At 48.2% G+C, this 12703-nt stretch overlaps 1 protein-coding gene across 3 annotated transcripts; it reads left to right on the top strand.

Moving 5' to 3' along the window:
• Positions 1-600: 600 nt before the first annotated feature.
• On the top strand, positions 601-12403 carry PEX26 (peroxisomal biogenesis factor 26). 3 transcript variants are annotated; one of them, XM_066381154.1, is made up of 5 exons: positions 601-1634; positions 2673-2813; positions 3265-3560; positions 5490-5633; positions 12136-12403. In XM_066381154.1, the coding sequence occupies exons 1-5, from the start codon at positions 1435-1437 to the stop codon at positions 12201-12203; spliced, it is 849 nt and encodes a 282-aa protein (XP_066237251.1). In that variant the 5' UTR covers positions 601-1434; the 3' UTR covers positions 12204-12403. The 3 variants fall into 3 exon arrangements, with proteins under 3 accessions (XP_066237251.1, XP_066237250.1, XP_066237252.1); XM_066381153.1 differs by lacking the exon at positions 12136-12403 and adding an exon at positions 8619-10480 and having other exon boundaries at positions 917-1634; XM_066381155.1 differs by lacking the exon at positions 12136-12403 and adding an exon at positions 7373-7638 and having other exon boundaries at positions 1300-1634.
• Positions 12404-12703: the final 300 nt, after the last annotated feature.

A 12703-nucleotide genomic window follows, 5' to 3' on the forward strand; every position in this document is an offset into this window, starting at 1 on the left:
TGGAGAGAAATCCAAACTGAGAGGGCTTATTATAAAGTTGGCAAGAATAGCCTGAGTGAAGCACAGAATATAAATAAATGTATTGATGTATCTGTGTAAAATTATTTAATAACAATTATTATAGCTATCATTTATCCAATACTAGCTCTGCTCTGAAACTTTATTATAATCTGCATTACGCACTGGATCTTTATTTCCTGTGACACATGAAGGCTCAAACATATGTGACTGGAGTGTGTGATGATAGTGAGCCCCTGAATAGAAGCATAGATTTAGTCCCATCCTGCAGGACAGAATGTGCTTCCATATGTGCCTTTGAGCCAAAGAGCCTTAGATTGACGTCATTTTTGTCACTAGTTGTGTTTCTTGTGCAGATTATGTAAATAAGCTCCAAGTTCATCTCCTGTAAAGCGGGGCTAACAGTGACCTGAGAGAAGAGATAATAAACTGCACATTGTAGGGAAAACAGCTCTGTTAGGCTTGCTCACTTGCACTTTGCATGATTAGTGCCTGAGCAAGTGGCAGAACCGCGTGCGCGCGCGCGCGTGTGTGTGTGTGTGTGTGTGTGTGTGTGTGTGTGTGTGTGTAGCCTATGTAGGGCGGCAGGTACTTGCTCTTGGCGAGCAGCAGTTTTCCTGTTCGCTCGCCCACCCGCAGGGCAAACCTCCTTTGCCTATTTGCTCCTTGGCAGTTCCCAGAAACTAATAAACCGAATGGCCCAACGCTTTCCGGCTTCGCAGTAACTGTACCATCTGGCCAAATACAATGTGAGCCTGCCTGGCCTGGGACACCGGCATTAGCATTACATCGCTCCTCGCTGGAATTTCTTCTGTCTGGTGTCAGCCAGGCCTGGTTAACAGGGGGACCGACTCATCATCTCTCAACACATCTTTGATTTCCCTCACCTCAGGCGGCTGTGCCAGTTTGTTTTCTGCCCCGTCAGTGCCAGTTTCTGAGGGCGCGCGGCATGCTGGGTGTTGTAGTCCAGACCTGCCCATCCGCCCCAAGATAGCTGTGGAGTCGAGGTCCGGAGAACTACAACTCCCAGCGTCCCGTGCGCCTCCGGAACCGTGTCACAGTGTCCCGGGACTAGGAAAACGTAGTTTCGGTTTCCGCGGAGCAGTTTTGTTCTTAAAAGCTATCCGGACTGTGCTCTCCCGTGCTAAGGGCCCTCCGTGTAAGTCGTGGGGTCGGAGCAACTAGGCCAGGTACTGGAGACACGCAGCCGCTCTGCACATCCGAAGTGTAAACTGGTTTCCAGGCGCCGGTGAGCCCAGCTTGGGCCTTAAATGAGGCCCCTTGCTTCTCCTTTTCGGGGATTCGGACTCTGAGAACGTTGTGGACAGGGCAGTGAGATCTCCGCACTTCTCCCCGGCCGAACTGGAGAGGTGGCCCCTCAGACATCCGAGGATACTGGCCCTGAGCCAGGCTGCTATGAAGAGTGACCCGGCGCCACCTGCAGCTCCCCTCAGGGGGCTCGGGAGCGTCCTCCCTTCTGTGGCGGCCGCGGCTCTGTTGGAGGAGGCGGCCGACCTGCTGGTGGTGCACCTGGACTTCCCGGCGGCGCTGCACACCTGCGAGCGAGCCGGGCGGAACCTGAACCTTGACGTCTTGGCGGGCGAGCCTGCGGGCGTGTACGTGCGGGGCTCGCTTGGGGCGGGACTCCGGGTGCCAGTGGTCTCATTCTCGGATGCACACGGGTCTCGCTTGGGGAGGGAGTCGGGGTGCCAGCGGTCTGTCGATCCTGGTTGCACACGGGGCTCGCTTGGGGAGGGACTCGGGGAGCCAGCAGTTTGCCATTCCGGGTTGCGCACGGGGAGCCTCCAGCAGGTGGGTGTGCCCATTCTACGGAGGAGAAAATTGAGGCCCGGAGCAGCGCTTAGCTAGTTCTCCCCTGCGTGCCACAGTACGATGGCGTGATAGGAAGACAGAATGTGTATCAAGTGTTATTTCCATGAGCAGACTCAGTCATTTCCTAGGTACACGCCCTGCCCCCAAGTTTTTGGCTGATGAGTGGGAAAATAGTTCTGGTCCTGTTGAAGAACTGGATTAGCGAATCAACCTGGAGAAAACTTCGGTTCTCCATTGAGCTTTGGCCTATTTTGGAATGGAGGGCATCATTTCTCTGTGGGTTGTGAAGTTGGATTAGATCATTTTGGAGGGGTAGAATAGCCAAAGTTGGCCCGGGAACTGGGGAGTCCAAGTTGTGAATTTAGGGGTTGTATGCTTGGGGGACCTCTTGCAGTAAACGCTGAAGGCTGTGATTCTGGGTGCCTGGAGGTACCTCACTGTTGGTACTAGAAGGCCAGTCGTGAAGTCCCCCTAGCTACATTCGGCCCTGCCCATTTCTCCACAGAGCGAATAATTCTCCACCCACACACCTGACGGGAAGGTTTCCTTTACCATAGCTAGCTCATTTAAACTTTCACCTGCATACAAAGATGTTGGGCAAGGGGTGATTTGCCTCTAGGAGGTTTACAGGAACTTTACATTTCTGGGAAAATGGGCAGTTTTCTCTATGGTGGGGCCCATGAGACCTATTGTAATTATGAGGCCCACTTGGATACTAATGGGCAGGATGGAAGTGACAGTTAAATCGGGAGCTGGGGAATAGGTGTGAATGGAAATGGAGGGAACTACTTCTAAACCTGAACTGGTTTTTTTGCTGACAGGTCCTTGGAGGTGAAATGCTCCCTGTGTGTTGTGGGGATCCAGGCCCTGGCAGAAATGGATCGGTGGCAGGAAGTCCTGTCCTGGGTTCTTCAGTATTACCACACCCCTGAAAAGCTACCTCCCAAAGTCCTAGAGCTGTGGTAGGTCCTTGTTGCTGATTCATTGCATCATTCTAGAAATGAGAATGTTTGTGTCCTCTCCTGAATCAGTGCCTAATATCTCCTCTTCCCCCTTTTCTATTTCCCTCCAAATCGAATTCTTCCTGTTTTATCCTTTTTTTATTTTGTTTTGTTTTCAGATCTCAAAGCAGCACTGAAGGATGAGGAAGGGAGGATTTAGGACTGGACTAGAAGAAAGAGAGAGAGAGGACACTGGGAATAGGAGATGTGGAGTGGGATGACAGAGTGGAGTGTAGCGTGGAGAGAGCTTGTTGTGCTTTCTAGGAATTCCTGATTCTTTCAGCATTCTGTAGGGAAGGGCTGGAGGACACAGGGCAGGAGCTAGATAGTACAGTACAGTGGATATGAGAGTTAAACCAACTGTGAAGCATTGACTGTTCTTTTCTTGGGATTGGATTATTTTGGGCTGCAGTGTTCTCCTGTACAGCAAAGTACAAGAGCCTGGAGCTGTGCTGGAAGCAGCCAGGGCTTGGCTCCGAGACCCAGACAATCAGGGTCTTCCAGAGTACAGCGCCTTGGCAGAACTTCACCTGCAGCGGGTGCTGCTGCCCCTGGGCCGCCTGGCGGAGGCTGAGGAGCTAGTGGTGGGCTCTGAAGCCTTCAGTGTGGAGCAGCAGCTGGAAGCTCTCCAGGCCATCAGCACAGCGAGGCAGAAGCAGAGACAGGAACTCTGTGGCCCTGTGAAAGACCAGAAGCCACGCCAGGAAGGTAGGATGTTGCCCTTCTGCAGCTCCTGTAAAGCGTAGTTGTGGGCTTTCCTCCGGGCTATGGGGGTCCATCATGACACTCCTGGGAAGTTGGGAGCAAGTCTTTTTTTTTTTTTTTTTTATATGAGAGTTGGGGAGGCAGAGACAGATTGCTGTATGCGCCCGACCAGGATTCACCCATCAAGCCCCTACAGGCGATCCTCTGCCCAGTTGGGCTGCAGCTCCATTGCTCAGCAACTGAGTTATTTTAGTGCCTAAGGCTGAGGCCATGGAGCCATCCTCAGAGCTTGGGGCCAACTTTGCTCCAACTATTCGAGCCATGGATGTGAGAGGGGAATAGAGAGAGAGAGAAAGATGGGTAGAGGAGGGGTAGGGAAGCAGATGGGTGTTTCTGACTCCCTGACCAGGAATCAAACCTGGGACATCCACACACTGGGCCAATGCTCTACCACTGAGCCAGCCGCCCAGGATGGAGCAAGTCTTTTATGAATAACTCCCAAATTACACAATAGAAAACCTGTTGAGTTGCTTTCAAAGCCGAGACCCTCTGAAGTTGGCAGTGGAAGGAGACTTCGTATAAGTAGGTGTTGCTGGGTCTTAGGACCTTGACTCTTTTCTCCTGGAAGTCACCATTTCCTTGGGGCCCTCTCATTAGATCTCTTGCCTGCACCACGCTGGCCTGGGCAGGATGTTACAGTGCTGGCATCAATGCAGATGCAGTCGAGGTGTGCGTGGGGATAGCCAAAGGAAAGCGGGAAACTAACAATAACTTGGTAGCTTGATGTATGAGATGAAAATTACTTATCTTCAGTTTGGGTGCCCCTGCCCAGTGTCATGTCTCCCGCACTCACTAGACCTCCTGGGTGTCTTCTTCAGTAATTGACGCCCACCCTCTCAGGGACAGCCCATGTTAAGAGTGCAGATTTATAAACTGGTTTCTGTAGGAAAACCGCTTCAAGACCCAGCACCATACACCCCGCTGGCATCATGTAAGGGGAGCCGGCACAGGTGTAAGTGTGGGTGTTGATTTGTTACTCAGGGACTTGGAGTGTTCCTCTACTCCAGACCTTCACCTGGTCCTTGAGTCCTTTTCATCTCCTTTTCCTTAAGTGGTCTCTATACATGAATACTTCTAAGGGCAGAAAATTCATTATCTCTTGAAGCAATTCATTCCATCAATGGGCAATTCTGTAGGGAAGTTGTTCTTTATCTTGGTAAAATATAGAATAGGCATAATCCCCACCCCCAAAACCCTTCAACTGTTAGGAGATTGTAACCCTGTTTTCCTGAGTGTTTTTCTTTGTGTGCTAAAGAGCATGAACCTGCTGAGACAGAATTGCTTCTTTGCAAACAGGGCTTGTTGGCTTGAGGAATTCTCTGTGACTACTCAGGACCTCTACCCTTCCACCCCCTGGGGAGGAGGGAATGGAAAGGGGTTTGATGGCAAGTTTAGGGTATTCTGTCAGGACTGGGAACTACTTGTTTTGGGTTAAAGTGTTTGTGTTTGTATTCACAATCCAGGACTTTGAATTCTTCACTGGGTGTGCTAAGTGCCCTCATTTCCCTGCATCACCGTGATCATTAAGACCTGTGCTCTGTGTAACTCCATGCATCTTAGGCCGAAATATAAATAGTGCTTTAAGATAATGAGGGTTGTATTTAGGAAAATACTGCATATGCCAGGTTTACCTAGCTGAGTAGATACGGTCTGTCACAGTCCTCCTCTAAGGAGATGATACTCTGGTGATGTAGTTTGTCCTTAAAATATTTTTGGTGCTTTCAGAGTCTTCTTTAGAACCACTTTATAAATTACATGATTAAACCGTTCTTGTTACCTTTTGTTCAACTCTTATCATCAAGCTCAAAGCTCAGGTTTAGGGAAGCTGGTTTCTGTGACTTACCCTACATTTACTCTCTGTCTCCTGACCAGGCTCCTCCCACAAGTTTCTGTTACTACTGATGCTGCTCCGCAGGCTGTGGAACTCTGCAGTGAGTTACTTTGTTTCCCTGCCCTTCAAAAAGAGCCTCCTGGCCACCTTGATCCTCTGCCTCTTGGTGGTGAGGTTTGATCCAGGTGAGTGATGAAGCCACTTCCCCTCCCCCCTTTCCTGGAAAGGAGCAATTGACAGGGGCTGGGCCTGGGGAAGCCCTCCTGGGCATGGAAGTACCTGCTGTGCCACTTGTCCCAGTCTGTTCTATAAGGAGGGATGTGGGATTGGAGCAGGACCTGGCCCCAGCCCACCGAGGAGAGGCTAGTGCTGGCGTCTGTGAGCAGTCTGGGAAAGCCCGTGCTACCCTGCTGGCCTTGGATATTGGCTCTGAATTATTGTTATCTTTTCCTCTACTTTATTCAAAGTTCAACTCTGATACAGCTTAGGGTTAAAAAACAAAAACAAAAAACAACTCTTCCTTATCATAATGTTTAAAAATTGTGTTGACACATTAAATTGTAAATGAAATACATGTACGTTTTAGAAAATGTGGAAAATAGGGGAAAGTAGAAAGAAGAAAACAAATCACCTGCTATTAGAATGATTACACTTTCAATCTTTTTCTATATATAGAGGTATATGGATATAGGTAAATTTTGCATATTATAAATATTCTTTGAAACATGCCTTTAAATGGCTAAATAATATTCCAATTTATAGAAAAATCCCATAATTGATTTTAACAGCTCCCCGTTGCAGAATGTTTTGGTTTTTCATGTTCTGTTTCTGTAGCACTGTGAGGCAGACGTAGGCTCCCCAAGTGTGTTTGGGAACAGCCCTGGTTATTTCCTGAGGGTTAATGCCTCAGACGAGCACACACTGGGCCAAAGGAGAGGCGCTCATTCTTTTAGATATTGTTGTGTGTTCCTCTATGTGACTCATGATCTAATCTCTACTCTTCTCATGAATTTAGACTTAGAATACAATTCATAGAACTCAAAACTGGAGGAAAAACTGAAAACCCTTATCCAGTCCCTTTGGTTTCTTTTTCTTCCTTTTGTGGTTGAGAAACCTTAGAACCACAGCGAAAGTGACTAGGCTAGGTGCACAAACAATTTCTTTTTATTTATTTATTTATTTATTTATTTATTTTCTGAAGCTGGAAACGGGGAGAGACAGCCAGACAGACTCCCGCATGCGCCCAACGGGGATCCACCGGGCACGCCCACCAGGGGGGCGACGCTCTGCCCACCAGGGGGCGATGCTCTGCCCCTCCGGGGGGTCGCTCTGTTGCGATCAGAGCCATTCTAGTGCTCTCTGCTCCAATGGAGCCTCGCTGCGGGAGGGGAAGAGAGAGACAGAGAGGAAGGAGAGGGGGAGGGGTGGAGAAGCAGATGGGTGCTTCTCCTGTGTGCCCTGGCCGGGAATCGAACCCGGGACTTCTGCACGCCAGGCCGACGCTCTACCACTGAGCCAACCAGCCAGGGCCACAAACAATTTCTTTTTAAAGCTGCCAGTTCTTGATTTAGTCTATTTTCTGTTTCCTGCTCTCTAATTCTGCTTGTTCCAGAGACTTGATAAAAATTTAGAAAAATTTTTAAGGTTTTTATAAGCCCTTTAGTCTAATAAACCCTGATCTTTAAAGTGTGACAGCAGGGGCCATTTGAGCTTGCTGTGTGTAGAGTTGCTCAGACTTTTTCAGGAAGAGCCCTGGCGGGTAGTCCTCAGCCTTAGTGACTGCCAAGACCCACTGCAGTGGCGGCGCCCTGGGAAAGGGGAGCTATGAATGGTCTGCAGTTATAATTCAGTGGAAAGGATGTACAGAAGGGAGTCAGTCTGCCAATAGCACTCTTAAAAAATAACATCTTCCTTTTTGTTTAAGTGAGAGGAGAAGAGATAGACTCCTCCATGTGCCCTGACTGGAATCTACCTGGCAACACCTGTCAGGGGCCAATGCTCTGTCCACCTGAGGCCATGCTCCCAACTGAGCTATTTTCAGTGCCTGCGGCAGAGGCTTGATGGAGCCATCCTCAGCACTTGGGGCCAACGGTGCTTGAATCAATCGAGCCGTGGCTGCAGGAGAAGAGAGAGAGAGAGAAGGTTGAGAGGGTGAGGGGAAAAGCAGATAGTCACTTTTCCTGTGTGCCCTGACCAGGAATCAAACCTGGAACTTCACGTGCTGGGTCGATGCTCTACCACTGAGCCAGCCAGCCAGGGCCACCTCTTCCTTTTTTAAGAAAAATAAAGAAGTTAAAAAATCAGTAATTCAAATAATGAAAACAAACCAATTCAGCTTTAATTCCAAAGAGATAAATTTTACTTTATTTTATTGCAGTATAATTAACTTATGATGAAAATAGGTAATACTGTCACATGGCTCCAAATGAAAAGCTACAGAAAAGAGCCTGACTGGCCGGTGGTACAGTGGATAGAGCATTGAACTGGGATGCAGAGGACCCAGGTTTGAAACCCCGAGGTTGCTGGCTGTGCGCAGACTCATCCAGCTTGAGTGGAAGGTCGCTGACTTTGAATGTGGGATCACAGACATGACCCCATGGTCGCTGGCTTGAGCCCAAAGGCCACTGGCTTGAAGCCCAAGGTCGCTGGCTTAAGCAAGGGGTCACTCGCTCTGCTGTAGCCCCCTGGTCAAGGCACGTATGAGAAAGCAGTCAATGAACAACTAAGGAGCTGCAATGAAAAATTGATGCTTCTCATCTCTCTTCCTTTCTCTTCTTGCCTGTCTTTTTCTCTCTGTCCCTCTCTCTGTCTCTCTTTCTGTCACACACACACAAAAAGCTACAGAAAAGAATGTAGTAAAAGTATCTTCCCAAATTCATCTTACCAGAAGTAGCCATGTTAGCAGTTTTTTTGTATATCAAAAAGATTAAAACAAAATAAATTTGAATCTTTTTTTCAGCAAATTTAAGGTCATTGTAATCTAAGTGAGGTCCTAGAGAAAGTGATAATCTCTATTGTTGGAGAATGGAGGAGCAGCAAATAACATTAAGTATTCAAGTGTGATTTTGAAAAACCCAGCATGTTCCCAAGTTGGTTGTGTTGTTCCAGGTGGGAGACGGCCGAGTGCAGGCGAGGGTGCAGGTGTACTGACTCTGATCTTCTCCCTGCAGCCTCTCCTCCTTCCCTGCCCTTCCTCTGCAAGCTGGCCCAGCTCCTCCACTGGATCCGGGGCACCCTGTTTGCCTCTCTCTCCCAGCTCCCCATCCAAGATTGAGTAGCTGTGCCTCTCCACCTCGGCCTCGCTCTTCACAGCAGAGTGGCTCTCTGTGGCACCCTCTTCCTGTTGCAGGGTGGGCCCCTATGGATGGGGCCAGCCTGACTCTAGGAGGAGCTGAGCCAGTCACATGGAGCATCTTGCTGCCTGACTGTCTTTCCCTGTGCGGCCTGCTATGGCTGGTGTCAGCAGAGCATCTGGAGATGAAGCTGGATTGCAGGGCACGCGTCCTCCAGAATAGCCCCTTGTATATAGGCCCATGTGAAGAAGGGTCTGGCAGCTGGGAGTGTGTCCACAAAACATTGAGTCTTTGGCAAAGGTAAGGTGTTAATGAAGCTGAAGTTCAGAAAAACCCCTTGAAAACTTCCCGCTGAAAATTGCACCCCAGGGCAGGCCTTTCATTAGGCCGAATGCCATCTGAGAGGACCTCCTTTTTCTCTATCATACTCTGTTGCCTGAGTCTGGTCTAGTTGTTTATCTGTACCCCATTCCCATGGTTTTGCAATGGATTTGAGGCTGCTTGGATGGGATCTGTGTTCAGAGCAGGGCATGGCTTTCCGGACCACCCAGTGGCCACCAAAGAAAATGAGTCTCTGCTTTTCTGACCCAGTAAAGTGATCTTGCTTGGTGCTTCTTGGGCTTCAGCTCAGTTTTCCAGGTTGCCAGTGGCCACACCCTGCTCTCTTACACTCAGTGTCATTGCCCTGGCCTTCCTTCCGTCAATACTGTCTCCTGCCAGGCAGTTGTAGTTTTGTACTTTGTCCAGTGGCTTTTTCACCAGGTTCTGCCTGTGTCCTTGCCTTCCTGTAGACACTGTTGCTGGTCCCCCTTTCTATGTCCTGTTCCAATGACATATAACCTATTGTTTGTATAATGCACAAGTTTTTCTTGTGTGGTCTTAAAAGGTCCACGAGTCCAGCCTTAGAGGCTGATGAGCTGAAAATGGAACTGGCTTACTAGGGGAGTTGGACAGGACACGCAGAGGGGCTGGGCAGAGGGCCGTGGGTTTTGAAGGCGGTGAACAATTTTACTCATTGTTAGGAGGAGGAGGTACAGGCAGGCCCTCAGCCTTTGAGTGCCTGAGGTGTTTTAGTATTTTCTGTCACTAGCCACAAGAATCTTACATGTGTCTGTGCAAGTAAGTGTAAAATATTGCCTTGTCATCAGGATTGTGAAAGGCTTCCAGCAAGAGCCAGCCTTTCTGGGGCCAGAGGCCAAGCACACCACCCCCTGCTCGGACCTATGTCATTGCTGATGCCAAGGATATAGGAGGTGCCTTTTGCTTTTTGTAGGGTGATTTTCAAGGGTTGTGAGTCAACAACTTCTATTTAGAGTTAACCCCAGGGAGCAGAAGGGAAGGGAGGCAGATAAATTTTGAGGTCTCTTCTTTAGAATGATTTCTTAAAATGAAAGTCTGGTCCTGTTCACTACCTTAGGTAATTCTTTAATGCTTCTTGTGGCCCACAGGCTAAAACCCACGTTCTTCATGAAATTTCAGGCCATTTGTGAGCGGATTTTGGCTCAGTTCCACTGCTGTGTAGGGTCTCTGGTCCTTATGCACCGTGCCCCCCAACTGCCCTGCCAGCCAGTTTTCTGAACACAGAATGCTCTCTCACGCCTCTGCTGTTCCTCTGGAATGTCCAGCCTCTCTTTTTGCCTGGTAGTTCCTCAGCATTCCAGACTCACACAGATTACCTCATGTTGACATGTTAAAGTTTTGGAAATATTGGGCTAAATAAAATCCATTATTAAAGTTAATTTTACCTGTTTCTTTTTATTTTTTGTGGGCTACTAAAATGTTTAAATTACATATTGCTTACATTATATTTTTGTCTGACTGTGCTGTTTAATACACTTAGTACACATCAAGTTCAGAGGGGATGAGAATCAGAAAAGCAACATTGGAGCCCTGGCTGAGTAACTTGGGTGGTTATTGTGTTGTTCTAAAACCCCAAGGTTGTGGGTTTGATCCCCGGTCAGGGCACATACAGGAAGCAACCAATGAACACAAACTTAAGTACAACAACAAATGAATGCTTCTCTCTCTCTCTCTGTCTCTGTCTCTTTTCTTTCTGTGTCTCTAAAAAAACCAATCAATACTAAAAAAAAGAATGAAAAACAGCACTGTATGGTGGAATTTCATGGGATGTTAGATTCATAAAGATTGTTTGTAGCCCCTTCTTCATAAGTTAAGGAAGTTGAGGCCCAGAGAAGTGAATTGATGTGCCTCAAGTCACATACATAGACTGAATAAGACCAAGGGTGCGTGACCCTCAAGCTTAGTGCTCCCGACTGCACTGTGACTTTGCCGCACGTGCCCTCCGGCTGAGGCTGTTCAATAGTGTGCAGATGTATTTGGGAGAGGTGACTTCTGTTGGAGTTAGTTGATTAGTTCTGCATGGTTCTGAGCGAATATAACTTAGACAAGATATTTTAATATTTAGGGGTGCTGAGGAGAGCCAGAATGGGTAATGCTCTTCTGTGTCATATGAGAGGCTGGGGAGGAGAAATTAGGCTACTGTGGGCATCATGGCTGGAAGTAGGCGTTTGGGGAATAGATAGTGCAGAGGAGGACGCAGGGTTCTGCTAGGAAGGGCTCAGAAGGGACCGAGAAGTTTATAGCTTTGTGCAGGTGATCCCTGTTCTCTTGCACGTATATGTTTGCACATGTGTGTATGCTGACTTTCATATGTGAGTTATATATGTATGGTACAGGATTCAAAAGTTACAAAAGGGTATTCTTTGAAAGAAAGGTTTTTTCCTACCCTCATTCCACATCCCGTTTCCTGCCCAGAGCCCATCATGGTTGTCGGTGTGTTGAATCTTCCAGAGCTAATCTCTAATAGTAAGCGTTTCTTTCAGCTACACAAATAATTGCATACTACAGACAGGCACACTGTGTCACACTTTAAAAGCAATTAGTGCTGGGTAAACTGTTTCTTGTCAGCTCATGTACAGCTGCCTGATTCTTATTAGCTACCTTATGTTCCAGTGTGGGACGGGGCCACAGTGCATCAGCCCGGTGCCCATTCCCTTTTTACTACATTGAAACCTCTCCACCCTCTCCTAAACTCACAGCAACCTTGAGTTTAAGATATCAGGTAATGGTCACACCTCTTTCCTTTTCCGTCCTGGCAAATACCAAGCAGCCTGTACAGCCTGCCTGGTAACTGCCCCAGCTGCAGTGGGGAGGTGAGAATGGGCCTTTTACACTCTGGACACTCGGTGTTTCTTCAATCTAGAAGGGATCTAACCCAGCCTCTGCCACCGGGTAACTCTGCCAGTGGAAAGGGCAGAAGGAGGAGGGCTGACATGGCTACAAATAGGGTACCTGTCCACTACCCACCCATTTCCCAACCTGCACAGGTGGGGCCTGTTGTCATCGGCTGCCCTTTTTTTCTGGCTTCCTGCAGGCCAGCCAAGGCCCTACCACGCTGCTGCAGCCCTTCAACGGAACTTACTAGATGGAGTGTTTGCATGAAAAAGGGGAGGCCCTTTTCTTTTCTCCCTGTGGACATCTTAGTATCTTGCACTGGGAAGTAACTGAATGAAAGGCAATGGACACAATGCCTTTAGCAGCCTCTGAAGTTCCTCTCTGTGCTGTCCCTTCAGTGAGGAAGCAGGGATGCTGACATTTGCCAGCCTCTAAGCCTCTTAATAAAACAAGAAGTATTTTTCTTGTCCTAAAGCAATGGAAAATACTAAAAATTCCATAAGAGCAAATAGAGGATTCACTGATGCTACCCCTCAGAGATAACCATTAATAACATTGGTTGATCTTCTTTCAGTTTTCATTTTTTAAAACATCCAAACTGCTTGGTAGCCCAGGTGCTTGAGAACCTGTGAGAAGAACAGTTTATAGACAGTGTGGCTCATGGGGGAGCAGAGCTAACTGGCTCTACAAGGAGCCCTCTGCTGGAGGAACTGGGGGTGCTCTTGGAAAGGCTGGCCAGGGAGCAGGGATAATACTGGCTGTTCTTT

This window comes from Saccopteryx leptura, chromosome 4 (assembly GCF_036850995.1).
Source record: "Saccopteryx leptura isolate mSacLep1 chromosome 4, mSacLep1_pri_phased_curated, whole genome shotgun sequence".
Classification (NCBI taxonomy): Eukaryota; Metazoa; Chordata; class Mammalia; order Chiroptera; family Emballonuridae; genus Saccopteryx; species Saccopteryx leptura.

Coding starts and splice junctions, on each gene's coding strand:
- PEX26 (XM_066381155.1), top strand. CDS start 1,435: ATGAAGAGTGACCCGGCGCCACCTGCAGCTCCCCTCAGGGGGCTCGGG. Junction 3,561..5,489: donor CCAGAAGCCACGCCAGGAAG/GTAGGATGTTGC, acceptor TCTCCTGACCAG/GCTCCTCCCACAAGTTTCTG. Junction 5,634..7,372: donor GGTGGTGAGGTTTGATCCAG/GTGAGTGATGAA, acceptor TTTTTGTTTAAG/TGAGAGGAGAAGAGATAGAC.